Source organism: Hakea prostrata, chromosome 2 (assembly GCF_041222555.1).
Source record: "Hakea prostrata isolate BN-2017 chromosome 2, UWA_Hpros_2, whole genome shotgun sequence".
In the NCBI taxonomy this organism is placed as follows: Eukaryota; Viridiplantae; Streptophyta; class Magnoliopsida; order Proteales; family Proteaceae; genus Hakea; species Hakea prostrata.
This window is the reverse complement of record NC_142601.1, coordinates 63,442,479-63,460,029: the sequence shown is the minus strand read 5'-3', so window position 1 is coordinate 63,460,029 and position 17,551 is coordinate 63,442,479. Positions and strand designations below refer to the sequence as shown.

The 17,551-nt window shown below is 39.9% G+C and overlaps 1 protein-coding gene across 1 annotated transcript; it reads right to left on the bottom strand.

Annotated features, from left to right (window-relative positions):
- Window positions 1-12,513: 12,513 nt before the first annotated feature.
- LOC149025616 (protein FRIGIDA-ESSENTIAL 1-like) lies at window positions 12,514-16,641 on the bottom strand. The gene is made up of 3 exons (XM_089143590.1): window positions 16,587-16,641; window positions 12,734-13,617; window positions 12,514-12,633 (listed from the first exon to the last, which is right to left on the bottom strand). The coding sequence occupies exons 1-3, from the start codon at window positions 16,639-16,641 to the stop codon at window positions 12,589-12,591; spliced, it is 984 nt and encodes a 327-aa protein (XP_088999716.1). The 3' UTR covers window positions 12,514-12,588.
- Between the last annotated feature and the right edge of the window lie 910 nt (window positions 16,642-17,551).

Genomic DNA, 17,551 nt, shown 5'->3' with positions numbered 1-17,551 from the left:
AATATCCTAAAAAACCTGAATCCAAGTCAAGTTCATCTTTCCAACTTGCAACCAGCACATCTATCTTACTGATCCAATGATACTGTCTTGCAGATGCAAAAATCTACAAGAGCTTCCTTTAATACACCAACCTCGAACAAAAAAGTCACAAGTAATTGTAGGATGCTTGCTTCAGTCCTCAAAGTCACCATCAGGAGACAAATTTCTAGGGTTTTTCTGGGTATGCAAACTAGAAAATACCACTATCATTAGTAACTCTTCCATGTATAAGAATATGACAAACAGAAGAGTACCACCAATGAAATGCTATCCTGCTGAGCTAGGATTTTTTAACCCTACTATGACAAAACTAGGAATCTACTGAAATAGTATCACCAACCTTGATACGATTAGCTTGAGTTTCTTCCCTTGATATCCATAAGCTAAGTCTCAGCCCAATATTTGAGACAATATCAGAATCCTTCTTGACAGAGACATTACTCATCCAGGTCTGAGCGCCAACAACTTTCTTAGGTTCAGAACACAATATGGTGTTGTGAGCACCCAAGATACCGCTATTACTTGAATAAGCTCCACCATAGACTCTTGGAACAGCACTGTGGATTTCTTATCTGATGAGGCTTCAATAACTATGCCACCAAAAGCAGATTTCAGGTGGAAAAACACAAACATTTACCCAAATTTAAATGCGTAAAATATTTATAATTGACATATGATAACTCACCATCATATGTGTTAGCATGAATCCCAATATAACAGTTTGATAAATTGAATCTCTGCTGCTAGTACTACCTTTCATGTCATGAATATCTGCTTGTATACATGGTTTAGATTTCTCCAGAGTGGAGGAACCAGACATCAAATCCTCATCTTGCCCTCAGACTTAATTTCTTGGCTATAATCTACGTGGAAGAATACAAAGATTAAAAAAATGAAATACTACTTTCATCTCCTCTAAAACAAATGGCAGCAGACAAAACATTATGTGCCTGCAGTAAGAAGAAGCCATTTGTTGGATGATTATGAAAAACCTAGAACCCCTAGAGATGCTACTTGAAAATCTGAAAAATAGTAGATCAGCAACCCAAAGGTACAACTAGAAGTGCTAGTTGAGATTGAGTCTTGGTATTTGGCACTAGCAGGTGCTAACACCGAGATGGTTAATGATAGTTTAGGCACGATGCTTTTGTTTTATATCGTCTTATATTCCTGTTATGCACTTAAGTTCTTAGCATATATTGAATGAAGTGAGGTCTCCAATGTAACTTTGGAACTCCCAAGGTTCAAATCCAGCACCAACTCAACTTTGCAAAATCTTGGACTCTAATGCAATCAACCCTATGCATTTAGGGATCACAATGTCCATTTCCATCAATCCGTACAGTCAACAGCAGGCCCATAGCAGTCCCTATTTAAGATTAAAACCCTACACGGACGCAATTTATTTTGGGTTAACCCTATCATAGCCATCCAAGTTTGAGCTGCTTCATTAAGGATCCTGTAAGAACTGTCTCCTAGTTGAGCTCCAGTCAAACTAGGACTACAGTAGAAGGTGGAGATGGTTGATATCTATCTGCTTTCTGGCCTTGCTTTAAAAGTAAGAAATTAAGGCAAGAGAGGAAAGGTAGGGAAGGTAAAGATCATCAAGGACGAAATAGAATAGAGAAGATTGTAGTGCAAGAGGAGAGAGAAATTCTTTCAGAAAAGTACTTCAGTTGGTTCCACAAACTGTAGCTTTAGCCAAAAGTCACCACTCTTTATAAAGCCTTAGAGGTGGACATGTATATAGAAAATAGACTGACCCAGTATCTCAATTGCAAACTACAGGATTATATCCTCTCCAGCATGGGGTTACTGCAGATTGCCTAGTGAAAGCATCTCCAGCTTCCACCTATACTGGAGAGATTTAACAGGTGCAATAAAGTAGGAGAGGAAGCATGATAAAATGCAGTTGCAAGTTATCTGATCCTATCTCCTTCCCCCTCCTAAGTGCGGAGCAGATCATCCACATTCTCTGAATCCTAACTTTATACTTTGGTGACTTTCTTTTTTCTTTTGTTCTTTTTTTTCTTTTTTTCTTTTTCCAACTTATTAGAGCTGTCTGGGAGTAAATTCCAATGAACGATAAGCTATGAGAAAATCGATTGAGGGGGCATAGCCATGTTTAACGGAGGCCTTTAAATGCCCCTGTACGGAGAAGCTACTTAATCCAGATTGAAGGAATTAGAAGAACGAGGGGCGGACCTATGATAACCTTAAGAAAATGGTGAGAAAAGACATGCATAACTTAGACCATTTAATATGGCCTCAAACACAGATAATTGGAAATTAAAAATCCATGTAGCCAACCCCATTTAGCTGGGATAAGGCTTCTTCTTCTTTTTTGTTTCTTTTTTCCAACTCCTAACTGCATTTGCAGAAGCTTTTCTTTCTCTCTTTTTCTACTCCAAGCCCCTGTCCTTAAGTTAGCTTGTTGGAAAAAAATTCATAGTCTCTTCTTAGGGACAACGGAATTACTAGTATTCTGGGAAATTGCTCATACTAGCTGAGAGATTAGTAGGACCATCATCACTGAAGTAATGTTGTTTCTGAAACCTTCAAGACACGAACATATCACAGACTATTGTTTACCTATTCTCCCCACAACTTCCAGGGAAAGACATGCTTTAATATTGATGTCGATCACTGAAATGACTAACCAAACTTGGTTTAGATCATTGGTGGATCATTACCAAAATAGTGTGGCACAATAATCAATCTATAAATGCTTTAAGATCGACCAAGTTTGATTTCAATAACAGAACCCGAGATCAGTATGTCAAAACAACATCCAGCAGTTTGACAAACAAGTTTACACTAAATCCAACACCAGATAATTTTTAAATGGTTGACAGACCCAACTATTGGAGCCATATTTGCATAATCAAAACTACATTACATAGGAACAGATTCAAGATAAATGACAATGCTTTACTTAGTGCTTATTAGAACATGGGTCCTCGTACGTCCACAGTTCCTTTACAATTTCCTAGGTACTAGTACACTTTCACGTGCGGATCCACATGGATTTCCACTTAGGTTTATTACCTAAAATCCTAAGTAATCTGAATTTAAGAGAAGTGCTGAGAAAGATAATGTGCATTTTTGGGGGGAAATTTGAGAGATATGTTACTTGTTGGAGATATGTTACTGTGTGGAAAGAAATGGCTGAGGTTGCTCACTTATTGCTGTCTTTTTATGGAGAAAATTTAAATGTTAACTATACAAAGGAACATGAGTGTTGAGATTTTTCTTTGTGTGTGAAAACTAGGAGGGTGCTTTACTATAGCGGTCAAATAGGATCATTTTCTTCTGGAGACCTTTTTCTTTTTTTCATAATGTGGGAGTTAGAATTAATTCCCGTTTATCTACTTCTATTCGTGTGGGGAGGGAAGAAACGTCTGTATTTGGCTACAAAGTTTATTTTATACATTGCTGGGGGTTCCATTTTTCTTTTAATACTTAATAGGAGTTCCGGGTATGGGGTTATATGGTTCCAATGAACCAACATTAAATTTTGAAACATCAGCTAACCAATCATATCCTGTGACATTGGAAATTTTATTCTATTTTGGATTTTTTATTGCTTATGCTGTCAAAATGCCGATTATACCCCTACATGTATGGTTGCGGGTACCCATGGAGAAGCACATTACAGTACATGTATGCTTCTAGCTGTAAAATAGGTTTTTCCTCTTGGAAACATCCTTATATCTCTTGGGTTCCTTTTTTATCATAATATAATATAAGATATACACAGTGGTTTTTATTTTTGGCAAGTCCACTAGATGTCCATGAAATTCAATTTACTTATGTCATACAAAGAGAGGAACAAAAAATTATGGGAAAACATAGGGTTACTATGTCTAGACTCAATTTCAAAGAAAAGAGATACAAAGAGAAGTGTGAATCCTTTGTCATTGAATTAGTTTTTTTTATTTTTTTACCCTAAAAATAAAATGTTTGTTGATTATATTTGAGTTTTAAGGCAGTTGAGGTTTTTTTAACTTTACTTTTTCTATTTGGATTAATTTAAATAATGATAAAACTCACTTTTTTATTTTTCATGTTCTTCTCTCTCTTTTACCCCCTTCTTGTTTTTACCAACCTACTAAAAGTGATTACCTACAATTTTCTCTTTTCTAAAATCGTTCAACCCATCAAGCCCACCTTTATCTCTTGACCCACCTCTACCTCTTGCCCCAAACCCACCACCCACCGTTCAACCCACATGCCCACTGTCTCTCTCGACCCAAACCCATCGTCCATCCCTAAAACCTTGAACCACTGCCATCTTCATTCGCTGGACTATACCCCTAACCAATCTCTTGAGTCTAACCCATTTGACCATAACCCGAGCCCCTTCACCCCTTGTGAACCTAACTCCCCCTAGCTCTTGCTCTACTATTGACCCTAATATCTTTGAGTCCCCATCCCCCCTGAGTTCCCCCTTGTGTGAGTCTCCCACCCCCTCTTGTGTTGACCCTTTGACTATTGTTGACACTCACCTTGTTGGCCCCGCTCCATTAGCCCCATTATTGCCCACACCCCCAAGGTTTTAAATGACTGACCTTCTCATTTGGAATGTCAGGGATCTCAATTCCCTTGCAAAACAAGCTGAAGTTAAAATTGCTATTCCGGAATCGAAAGCTTCTTTTTGTGCCTCCTTGAAACCCATGTCCATCTTGACAATGCCCGACGGATTGCCTCTTCCATTGCCCCCTCTTGGTCCTTTCTCTCTAATTCCAATATTCCCCTAACAGGAGTATTTGGATCCTATGGGACCCGAACCAAATTCCAACCCTCTCTTCTCTCCACTACCTCTCAGCTTATGCATTTTCGCATTACTCCTCTCTCTCTCCCCCCGAACCCTCCTTTCTTCCTCACCATCATCTACAGTCTCAATCGTTCCCCTGATCAGCTCCCCCTCTGGGATAATCTTTGTATGATCTACCCTTTTACGATGGGTCACCCTTGGGGTATTGGTGGGGATTTAAACATTGTCCGCTTCTCACATGAGAGGGTGGGTGGTTGCTTGCATGACCTGATAGCGATCGATGCTTTAACTCTTCTCTTGATGAGGTGGGTCTCTCCGATCTCCGGTGGCTCTGTCCCCATCTTACCTGGCACAACCGTAGGTCTAGAGATGCATGTATCGCTTCTAAGCTCAATCGTTTTCTTGTCAATTTGCCTTGGCTTTCCCATTTCCCCTCTTCCTTCACCACCTTCTCCCCCCCCCACCCTTCTCTCTCCGATCATTCTCCCTGTCACCTCCACATCCTCGATCCTCTGTCCTTCGGCCCTAAGCCATTCAAACCTTTCTCCCCACTGTCCAAGTTGCTTTGGGTCAGCCTGTCTACTGCCACTCCCTTCCTCCAATTGTTTTTGCTTGTAAGCTCCAAAATACCAAGATTGCTCTACGATCCTAGAACTCTTTCTCCTTCGGCAATATCTCTTCCCGGATCTCTTCTTGTAGCTCTGATCTTGCTAGGGTCCAAAATTTCCTCCAAAGTGACCCTCTTAACCCTTCCCTTGCGGACGATGAGAAATTTCTTTCTTTGGACCTGTCCTCCCTCATGTCCCAGGAGGAAAGCTTTCTTCATCAAAAAGCTAGAATTAAATGGCTTGAGTTTGGGGATGCTAACACTGCTTACTTTCATCATTCCCTAAAAGCTCGCCTTAATTCTAATTTCATCCCTTGCCTCCTCTCTAGGAATGGATCTAAGGTTCTTGATCCCCCGAGTATCAAGGCTGAAATCATCTCTTTCTTCTCCCACCTTCTTCGCCCCCCCCCTCTCTCTCCCTCCTCGCCACCCCCTTCCCCCCATATACTCTCAACAAATTTGTTAATCCTTCCTCCTTTGATTCTCTCAACTCCATCCCTTCCTCCAAGGAGATCATCTCCGCAATCCGCTTCCATAAATCCAACCGTGCTCCTGGCCCTGACGACTTTAGCATGAGCTTCTTTCTTGCTACCTGGGATATCATTGAGGAAGAGCTTGTCCGAGCAATCCGGAGTTTCTTCTTCAATCCTTCCCAGCTTTCCTCCAACTAAACCTTCATCCAGCTTATCCCCAAAAAGCCCGGAGCCACTTCTCTCTCTGATTTCCGCCCCATTTCCATTTGTAATCTCATCTAAAAGTTCATCTCCAAGGTCCTTGCTAACAGTCTCAAGTGTGTCATCCTCTCCCTTGTGAGTCCCAATCAACCGGCTTTCATCTCTGGCTCATATATCTTTGACAATATCCTCCTCTAGTGGCGGAGATTGTTAAAGGATTTGACCGTGCCGCCCACTCCCTAGCCGCCCTTCTCAAGGTTGATCTCCACAAAGCTTTTGATTCCATTCGTTGGGATTTCATTAATGATGTTCTCTCCGCCATGGGATTCCCCCCTGTTCACTGGGTAGAAATCTACATCTCTACCCCCCCCACTTCTCTATCATCACCAATGGATCCCCTGCCGGCTATTTCCCTTCTTGTGTTAGTATCCGTCAGGGTTGCCCTCTCTCCCCCTACCTTTTCTCCTTGGCCCTGGAAATTCTCTCTCACCTTCTTCAATCCAAAACTAACCAACTTCTCATCTCCCCTATTCCCAAATGCAAGTCCTTGAAGCTCACCTATTTAGCCTTCACAGATGACCTCATGATCTTCTCTAAGGCCGATCACTCTTCCATCTCTTCCATTCTCGAAGTCCTCTCCAACTTCAATTCCCTCTCCAGTCTCCGGGTTAACTTGGATAAGTCTTCCCTCTTCCTCTCTGTTGTCTCTGATTTTGTCCGTTCCTCCCTCCTTATTCTTACTGGTTTCAAGCTTGGTTCCTTCGTTGTCACCTATCTCGGTCTCCCCTTTATCCCTGGCAAGCTCACTCGCCATCATTGTTCACCGATGCTTGATCACATCCAGAAGAGGCTCCAACCCTAGAAGGGTAAGTCTCCTCTCCTTTGCTGGTCAAGTGGAGCTCATCCGCACTATCCTCCAATCCTCCTAGGTGTGGAATCTTCTCCATCCTGAAATCTACCATTCCGGCTATGGAATCCCTCTATTGTGCCTTTCTCTGGAAAGGTCAAGAATCCACCCGCTTCCTCCACCCCCATCAATTGGGTTAATGTCTGTCATCCCAAATCTTAAGGGGGATTAGGCATTCGCCATATCTCCGACATCAATCTAGCCTGACTCCTAAAGCTTATCTGGAAATTTGCCTCCAACCATCCCTTTATCTGGGTTACCTGGTTTTACTCTCATATTCTTAAATCCAACTCCATCTGGACTGCCCCCACCCCTCAACCCTTCATGGATCTAGAGAAAACTTATCCTTCTCCGCCCTAGAACTCTCTCTGCTATCTCCATCCAAATCTCTTTTGGTTCCCCTACCTCTTTCTGTCTTGACCTTTGGCATCCATCGGGCATCCTATTCACCCACTTTGGCCCTTGCACTGTCTATGAAACCTGCATCCCCAAATCCACCCCCTCTCCTCTTTCATCTCTAATGGTTCGTGGATTGCCACCCCCCCTCACCCGAGTCTCACACAAGTATGGAATTGCCTCCCACCCCTTTCACCTTCTCCTAGCGATGTTACCACCTAACTCCCCTCCCCTTCAAAGTCTTTTTCCACCTCCTCTGCTTGGAACCTCCTTAGAATCCCCTCCGCCCCTATCCCCTAGGCCCCCTACTTTGGTTCAAAGGCCACATCCCCCGCCACTCCCTCACCATTTGGAGAGCCCTCAACTCAGCCCTCCCCACACAAGCTTTCCTCATTGACCGCCATATCCCAACTAACCCTAACTGCACCCTTTGCTAGAACTACCCCGAGGACCTTGATCAATTATTTTTCTTATGCCCATTCTCCCGCTCTCTTTGGGAGAAAGCCCTTGCTTCCATTTAGCCTAGGTCAAGACGTTCTTATGGCTTCACTCGAGATTGGGAATGGTGCTTGAGAGTATTCTCTAGTTCATCTCTATGCGACCAAGTCTCGTGGCCTCTATCCATCACCTGTGGTGGAAGCGCAATCTTAGGAGATGGTCCACCAAGTCTCGACCTCTTGATAGGATTTGGCATGCCATCTGTTTTGATGTCTCTTCTAGGCTCCTTTCTATCCCCCATCCCCCGGTGGTTGACTCCCCAAGGAATAGGAAGATTGTTAGCTCCTGGAGTCTCACCTCTCCCTTTCGGCCTTCCCCTTAATAGGCTTGCCCCCCCCACCCCGATTTCTCCTTTGTATTTTCTTGGCTCTTGTCTTTAATTTAATTATTCATTCATACCAAAAAAAAAAAAAAAAAAAAAAAAACATCATTGTTTAATTTCTTTCTTAATGCCATTCTTTCTTGTTCTTTTTTTGGGAAAAGGATTCTTCTTCCTCTTTTATTTCATTCCATCTCACTTTCTCACTACTAGTGGTGATGTTAAAATCATATTAAGGTGGTAGGTAAATATAAAGAAAAAGTAAAAACAATGTGAGCCGGCTTTTGTTGCCTCACTATAAAATAAAAAGTCTACTAGTTAGTTTTTCTTGCCACCTCTATAAAACCATCATGGTAGATTTTTTATTTAGTATGTTATTTTGTGAAAGTCTTGAAGGTCAGAGAGAGAAAGAGAATGGAGATGAAACATGGGGAATTTGGGTTTTTTATTTTATTGATAAACATTTATAGTCTTGGTTGAATATTTTGAGTGAACTTAGGGTAGTTATTAAGTGGAAATAGAGGTATTTTTTCTCTTCCTCTATTTTAGGGATAAATTAAATTTAGTGTGAATGAGTTTTTAGCGATGGACTCCTCCTTTATTTTTCTGTATACTAATTAATGTTTATGGTTCTTTTCTTTTTCTTTTCTTCCCACTTTTATCATAGTCCATTGAACATGTAAATTTCTTCTTTGGATGAATGAAAAATTCATTAACCAAAAGAGAAAAGAAGGGGGGGTGGAGGAGATACAAGAAGCAAAGGCAAAGACCTACAAAGCCGAATGGCTCAAAGCAACACAAGGAGCTAAGAAATTACAAAAAGACAAAGGCCAAAAGGCCGAGACAACACAAAAGGGAGATAGTGTTTTCATTTTTTTCTTCTTCTTCTTTGAACGTGTAAAATCATTTTCTTTGTTTGTTTGTTTTCTATTTCTTTTCTTTTTTCATTATGAAATTAGGGGACAATAACGGGAGTTGTTTTATTCCCAAGGAAGGGAAATATGGTTTGCAATTTAGAGAGTGGAAATTGTAAAAAGATAACAACCTATTGTATCAAGAACATGGTTGACTAAATAAAACTTGTGGAGAATTGTTCACTTGATGATGGCTAGATTGGTTTTCTTTTATCTCTTTCGTAGGGTTAACTGCCCAAACTTTTTATTTCGCCAAACTTCTTATATATAAATTTAGGTTTTTTTTTTTTTTTGATGAATTATATTAAAATTTAGTTATATATTGATAATGTGACAAATTAAGAGACGAAGGAGATAATTAAGATTTAATTATGATTTAATATAATAAAATCTAAAAAGTTAGTAAAAAGATACAGACAAAAAACAAACCAATAAATCGTCTAGTTTGCAACTTCCCTTTTTTGGAGTTTTGTAATAGAGAGCTTTATTTTGCCCGCATATATTCTTGGAAAAAGAGGAACAAATTACGATGTGTTTACGAAAAAAGATGCTGCAAAGGAAACAGGAATTACCTATTTTTTCCATTTTCATAAGAGTGTTTTTTGAAAATAAAATATTGAGTGAATCTTTGGGGTGGGATGAAATACAATGGTATTTTTTTTGTTGTGAATAATAGTTGTAGGAGAAAAATAAGGGAGGTGACTATTTGTAAAGAGGGAAACAGTTTGGGTTAAGGGGTGTTAGTTGAAGAGATGCGACTCTTGATAATAAATAGGGGTATTTCGGTCCAGTGAAAGAGTATACCATAGCTGAGTTTGTAGTTTTATGTAGTAGTTTGCTATGATAGTATGATTTAGTTCACCTTCAACACATAGAAAGAGCTGAAGCCGTCCTATACTGACTACATCATCTTGACTGAGAAATGCATGTGACCAGTGAAGAAAACCTAGCTTGTCAACTAATGTTCAACAAAAATTGAAATAGATTTATTTTGAAGTTCTCTAAGTAGAAACTCAGGTTTGAGTCCACTGTCCACATTCTCTATGCAAATAACCAAAGCTGCACAAGAATAGTTTAGTGAATTGCCAGTAAGGTAAAAAAACTTGCCAAGGAATGAAAATTCTTACAACATCAGGATATAGAAGATATCATAGATCAATTGAGAAAAGAGAGATCAATTTAGGGAAAGATGAGTAAAAACTGAATGGAATTTTACGTGAAGGTGGGCTGGCCTAAGAGAAAAATGGAGAATTTGTAAATAACATAAACCATGGACTTTTTGATGTGGCCCCAGATTGAAGGGAGCCTTTACAGGATCTCCAAACAGACCCAGCTCAATTGGGCTGTTTACAGGTAGGGTTAGCCCAAAATCAATTTGGGTGTGTCAAGGTTTCACTCTCAAATGGGTATGGTTGTTCTGGGATTTTGATTTTAAGCATTGATGATGAAGGGTTTAAAATTGCTTGTGATAAAGGATGGTTAAGAAGTTTATCACTTGGAATGAGGAACTATAAGAATTGAAAGGAATGAGATGATTAGGGTTTTGAGTTGGGGTTTCTCAATTAGGGTAGGGATGAATGATCAACTCAAGATTAATGGGGTCATGGGGTGTGTATGGAATAGGTAGCAGTGAATTGTTTTAAGTTTGAAACAATTTGAATGGATGAAATAGTTTTACTGAAAAAGTTTGGGTTTTAGGGCAATTTATTGGAGTTCTCAAGAACCAAGGTTGTAGTGGTTAGATGGGGCTGCAACTTGTATCAAAAGGGGGTAGGTGTAGCCATGTAGGCATATGTGTTAGAATCTTGGAGGGTTCTAATGTTTTGATTGAACTAGATACTGGTGGAAATTAAGCCTTAACTGGGGAATTTGAATTCAAGAAAGAGCTGGAAGCATGGGTTTTAATGCTCTGATGTAGCTGCAACTTGATTGAGTGTGGGGGGATAATATATGGGGGTTGTGGCTTGAATTTGGAAAACTTCTAATGGTGAATTTGGACTTGTAGGTTGTTTAAAAAGAATTTTCAAAAATGTAAAATAGAAGAGGGGAAAGAAACAGATGAGGATGGACAGATGGATCTCCTTACCAATTGGCAGTATTCCAAGGTAGCAAACTTGTATGGCAGTTACCTTCAAAGGCTGATTCCACATCCAGATTCAGGGGGTTGGATATGGATATTAGTCACCAACTCCTACCAGCAGCTTGTGTTCCAAACACAAGAAGCATGCAACTTAGACAGAAAATGCACATCTTGTTTAGTCGCCTGTGGAATTGCCTAGTCAGCTTACTGATATGATCTAAAGGATGCAGATTCCTTTGGTTTTCGCAGGGTACAGTTGGGTTCTAGTTCCTGTGTGTAGCCCCCATCCCCATATCAAGTGGTTCTTGGGAGTTTCCCTTCTCTGATACAAAGTTTACTTACAAGAAAAAAGGTCTTATGTTGGTCAAACTACAACCAAGATTAGCCTCCACCTACAGGCTACAGCTTACCTCAATGTCCTCTATGCATTTGAATGTAGGCATCAATAACAACGGATAAAGATTCCAGGGCCAACTTAGGTTCCAGCCAGCAGAAAACTGAAATTTGGTCAAACCTGGTATTTCTTGGGTAAAACTCGTACATATAATGGGCTCGTTAAACTACCAAACTGTTGGTTGAGATTGGTTAAAATTGGTCAAGACCTTTTCTTTTTTTGTGATGGGACTATGGAAAACTCCAAAATATTGTCAAAACTTGGTACTTCTAACTTCCCTAAAGTTTCGTTTTAGTTACATGTGAAAGTGAGATTTGTTTCCATGTCAGTATCGACTGGAGTAGCCCGACTCTGTTCCCAACATTAGTTGATTCTAACAAATAATTATTCTGTCCCTACCTTCTAAGTTTTAAGTGAACAGAATGTATAGAAAATGAAGAAGGGTGAGGGTCTCAGAGAAAAAAGAATACAAGTATTACACAAGTTTAAGGTACAAAAGATGCTAAAGTCATAGCTACCATCCCTTCCTCATTCAAAGGTAAGAATAAATAACTAATTTGTAGAAAAGAACTGCACACTAATTGCCAAGCAGTAATGTGTGTATGTGTAACAGAAAACCAAAGACCAATAGCCAACCATCACCCAAGGACACAGGGAATCATAAATAATATCCATTAAGAACCAGAAAACCCAAGACACGTCTGGCATTCACTATAATGCTTCATAAGAACCAACTTGACAACAATGCAGTTCAAAGCCCACCACTATTTCCAGAACTGTCAATTTAACATGAAATCCAACATCTTTGGGTCTTCCATGTTTTAACACAAGGGAAGAAAATCATATTTGAAGTAAGAATAACCACAACATACCACATAAATCTTAGTGCTTGCTAGTAAGACTAAATTCCAAGATAGATTTGTAACTGTTTTCTAACTTCAAGTGAAGAACAAATGCAGCTAGGTGTACAAAAGCAGAACCATTCAGCCACTTGTAGCAGGCGGTTTGGCATATCTAGCAACATATGCCTGCAAATAAACAATTTTATATCAAATTCTACTACCTGAACCATGTTAAATCCAAGATGAAATGACTTGCAAAAACCAACAGTAGAATGCAAAAGCTCACCTTAACAAGTTTGAAAATTTTAGATTGGTAAAAAGATAGATATTGGTTCATTGATTCTGTCGTACTTGGAATTTGATCGGGTTCCAATGATGCGACGATTTTATCAACTGCCTTCTTAACAATAATCTTGTGATCATCCCTCCTCAGACGACCATCATGCCAATATGGTTTTAGCAAGTCTTTCACAAAAAACACAAGATAATTACGGAAAAGTTGAAGAGCTTTTGATTTGACACATACTGCGTCTTCATCTTGCTTTCGGCTGTGAGTTTGGTGAAGACCCATTCCTGGTTTTGATTCTTGCTGGTGTCTACCATCTGGATACTGCTGATTCAATGAAAGTGGACGTTTACCAGCATCATAGTCTAGACCATGTGACCGCATTAGACCAGAGATAGGTGACCAATATGATCCAACGTCATGCTTTGCCTGCTGATATGACATTTGCTGGATGGGCACCCTGTCACCTGAGGAAGAAACTTCGGAGGACTTATGTCCTCCAATAGGTGGCTCAATAATATCAGAACAGAAGTCTAGACCATGTGATCGCACTAAACCATAGATAGGTGACCAACATGATCCAGCATCATGTTTTGCCTGCTGATATGAAATTTGCTGGATGGGCGCCCTGTCACCTGAGGAAGAAACTTCGGAGGACTTATGTCCTCCACTAGGTGGCTTGATAATATCAGAACAATAGTCTTGGCTTCCAGATGAAGATACAAGTGCAGGATGAAAGAAAAAAGAAGGTTGAAAAGGAAGAGATGGCTCCCAGACATCGGAACTAGATTGCCTGTGCTGTTCTGGATAAGCTGGTTCCTTCAAACTTCTGAAATGGAGTGCTGTAGCAGAAGAATTCGATGCATCTGTATCTTGCCTCAAACCTGATAAAGGAAAGCATACCTATGAGTACACATGTCCATATTATTATTTTCCATATGACTATTGAAGAAGATTCTAATATACCTGCATCCACATCTAGTTCATTTTTCTGACTTGCAACAGGTAACAAGCAGACAAAAGATTGTTCAAGATACAGGGTCAAGAGCAAGAATGCAAGATTAATGCTTTCCTATTTTCATGAGTACTGGGCTCAAACTTTTAGTTGATTTGGTTTCAATTGTAAGGCGCTGAAATATAGAGCCCAAGAGAGGGGGTTCTAAAATCTAATCGGGTATACAAAATAAGTACTTTTATTTACTAGTATTAGTTGTTATAAGGATCTTTTATAGTTTGTTGAGTAGAGTCCTACTAGATATAGAAACCATTACGGGTTTAGTTATAGAAAAGAGTCCTAAGTCCTCAAAGTAATTTTTTTTTCTTATAAAAGTAGGAATTAGGACATTTCCATTTTTATTTTATTTTCCCTTCTTTAAATACGTGTAATTATCCCTCCCATATGCATACCGAAATACAAAACTTGGACTTGAATTGTGTAGCCAAGTAAGGCTTCATTTTCTTCTCTCCTATTCTCCTTCTTTTTGTCTTCTGCAGTTCACGCCTTTGCTTTCCGGGCTATCAATTCGCCTTCCTACCTATTTAGCAGGCCTTTCTTTTCTCCATCATTGACAGTTGGAACATATAAACCAGAATCTTTTAAGATTAGACTCTCCAAGCTATTAGGCCCTGGTTTGTTAGGAAAATAGCATAGACATGGGCCTCTATTGCAGCCAATCAAACTATTGACTACCTAACTGAGGATTAGCTGGCTGCATCAATTAATTTTAAAATATGGGTAGCAGGAATACAACTTACCCTATCTTTAACTCTTATTTCCCCTAAAACAAAACTATAGCCTGGATTATTGATTTGAAAAAATTTTATTAATTGGTATATAACATTTCAAACCATGTAACAGGAAACATCATACTTGAAAATTAGCAAGGGTACTAAGGATTTTCTTAGGAACCAGTGGTACAGATCTGGCACATAGATGGATGAAGGGTTTCAGTAACTGCTGCTCCAAAACCAAGGGATGTTTTTTCCTACATCAAGAAGAATAAGAAAGGAGAATCATCCATCCCCTGCCCTTGTTAACCCTAATTGTTCATGTTAGTGGCAGAAGAAGCATGATGGAAAGACCTATTCCTAAATGGGTATGGTCAGTTAATTGGAGGTTCCGTTGCCCAAGTGCACAGCATCCAGCATTCCAGCTTCACATCCTCAAAAGCAAATGATACATTAATATGACTATATGAGACCCTCAAGCAAGCTACTTTTTGTGGATTATTTAAGCGCAATAGAAATACGCATGGACCTCCAAGCTAAGAATACTATTATGCAGAATTGGCTTAGAGAAGAACAAGTGAACAGGGACGCTCTCATGAAAAGGCCAACAGAACAAGTCTAAACATGTAAAATAGCTTCCACAGAAAGGATTTCCTGTATGCAGGGAATGATCCTACATGAAAAAGGACGAAAAGAATACAGTACTTGATTAGTGCTCAGAGGAGCAAAAAACGACAAAATGGACAGTAGCAAGTCAGAAGTTAGGAAAAGGACAAAGTGAGGACGGATCAGAGGAGACTGATTAAGAGAGGACCCTTACTCAAGAACAGAAAAGAAGAAAATGAAAAAAGAGGCAGCCATATTGGTTGAATAAGAAAAGACAGGAACAAGGTAGTGAGGGAAAAAGAGGCCCCCAGTTGAATACTTAAGGTCAAAGAAGAAAACGATCTATCAAACAAATCAGTAGATACAATGGTTCAGGTAGAAATGACCTAGTCCACAAGCTAAGTTTTATTACGCTCGCATACATGGGCTTTGACTACAAGAGATTGCATGCAATAAGACAACCATAAACCCAGTGATTAAGTGCTAAGAGAGACTATATAAGGTTTTCTGTCCAACAAAAATTTTTCCACAATGATCCCAAAGAAAGCAAGTTGCTGTGTTCCTCTTGTATACTTCAAAAGCTCTAGCCTCTAGGACCTTCTCCCCCCCCCCCCCTTCTTTTTTTTTAACCCCCCCCGGTTCCCCCCCCCCCCTTTTTTTTTTTTCCCCCCCCCCCCCCCCGCGGGGTGCCCCCCCCTCCCCCCCCCCCCCCAAAGAAGGTATGGAGAGAAAAGATGAACACATTGTTTTGAGTCTCTAATCTTTGAAACTCCTCAAGTAACTTTTCTATATAGGCTAATTTACAAGTCTATTCTATATAACATAAACCTATTTCAATTGGTATAAAACTCTTAATTCCTACAACCTTTTCCTATCAGTTAGCCGTACTAACTCTCATGGATCAATCCCTTCCTAAATTCCCTTTTCTAACACTCCCCTCGCTGGAGCTATATTTACTCATTCCCCTTGTTACAATATATAACCCTTGTATTCCCTAGAGCTTTGGTACAATCTCAATTGTTCTCCGTCCTCACATGCTTGGGGGATATTATGCCTTGCAGTAACTTCTCACGAACAAAGTGGCAATCTACTTCAATATGCTTGTACGTTCTGAAACTGGATTTGATGCTATATGAACCCCTTATTATCACCCATAACTTCATTGGTGTGTCATCATAATTCCTAATTCTGAGTAATTTTTTATCCATACCATCTCGCTGTTACCTTCCTGCACATACTCGGTCTCTGCGCTTATCTTGCTACCACCGTTTCTTTCTTACTCTTCCATGATACAAGATTTCCTCCAATGAATGTGCGGTAGCTTTGTAGTCGATCTTCTATCAATCGTGATCCATTGCCCATCAGCATCGAGAATCCTTTACATTTTTATGTCCATGATTAGTGTAAAGAAGCCCGTGTCCTGGTGCTTTCTTAAGATACCTCGGTTCGTATACCGCATCCCGTGTGATGTTCGTGCACAAATTGGCTCACAACACCCGAAAGGCATTCGTCTAGTCACGGTCATAATTCAGCTTCCCAACACCTTCGTACTTCTCTGGATCATCAGGTTCCATCTTCGCATTAACTTTAGTTACATTCCATGGAGTGTCTATAGGTTTTGATCCCAACATTCTGTTTCAAAGTAAATCCGGTACATACTTCCGTTGAGATAAAAGATGCCCTTTGTTGATTGGGCAACTTCAACTCCTAGAAATACTTTAACTTGCCCAAGTCTTTGGTCTAAATTTCTCTTTAAGTAGGTCTTTAACCTATCAATTCTGAAGTGTCATCTCCTGTAATGACAATATCATCAACATATACTACAAGAAAGATCTTGCCTCATCGAGTTTTTAAAGAATACGAGTGATCACTTTCACACGAGTCATCCCAAATTCTATTACAACAGTAGTAGCGTCCAAACCATGCTCGAGGTGACTGCTGAGACCATATAATGATTTCGAGGCGACAAACCTTATTCTTCTCCCCCCGAGCAACAAACCCGGTGGTTGCTCCATATACACTTCTTCATGTAATCTCCATGAAGGAAGGCATTCTTCACATCCAATCAACAAGGGCCACTTGTATGTAGCGGCGAGAATTAAAATACGGATGAAGTGCTTGGCAACGGAAAAGTATCACATAATCTATGCCATAAACTTAGCTAGCCCTTGGCAACGAGCGAGCTTTCGCAGCTACACCATCGGGATTAACTTTCACGGTGAATATCCACCTACAACCAATAGCTTTCTTTCCGAGGGTAAAGGCACAAGATCCCAAGTTTGATTGTCTTCTAAGGCTTGTAATTCTTCGTTCATTGCACCGACCCAATCGGGATTAGACAAAGCTTCAAGAACATTCTTGAATAGGATAATTCTCGATAGTAGATAAAGCATAGAGAACCCGGGTGATAAATTAGAATATGAAATAAAGTTAGAGATGGGATCGAACACAAGAACAGTACCCTTCCAAGAGCAATGGGAATAT

Bases quoted from the DNA above. Each gene is read 5' to 3' on its own strand.
- LOC149025616 (XM_089143590.1), bottom strand. From the start codon at position 16,641: ATGGAACCTGATGATCCAGAGAAGTACGAAGGTGTTGGGAAGCTGAAT. The intron at 13,618-16,586 runs GTGACTAGACGA...TTCCTTTATCAG, and splicing joins TGGGAAGCTGAATTATGACC to GTTTGAGGCAAGATACAGAT. The intron at 12,634-12,733 runs GTGAGCTTTTGC...GTTTATTTGCAG, and splicing joins AAATTTTCAAACTTGTTAAG to GCATATGTTGCTAGATATGC.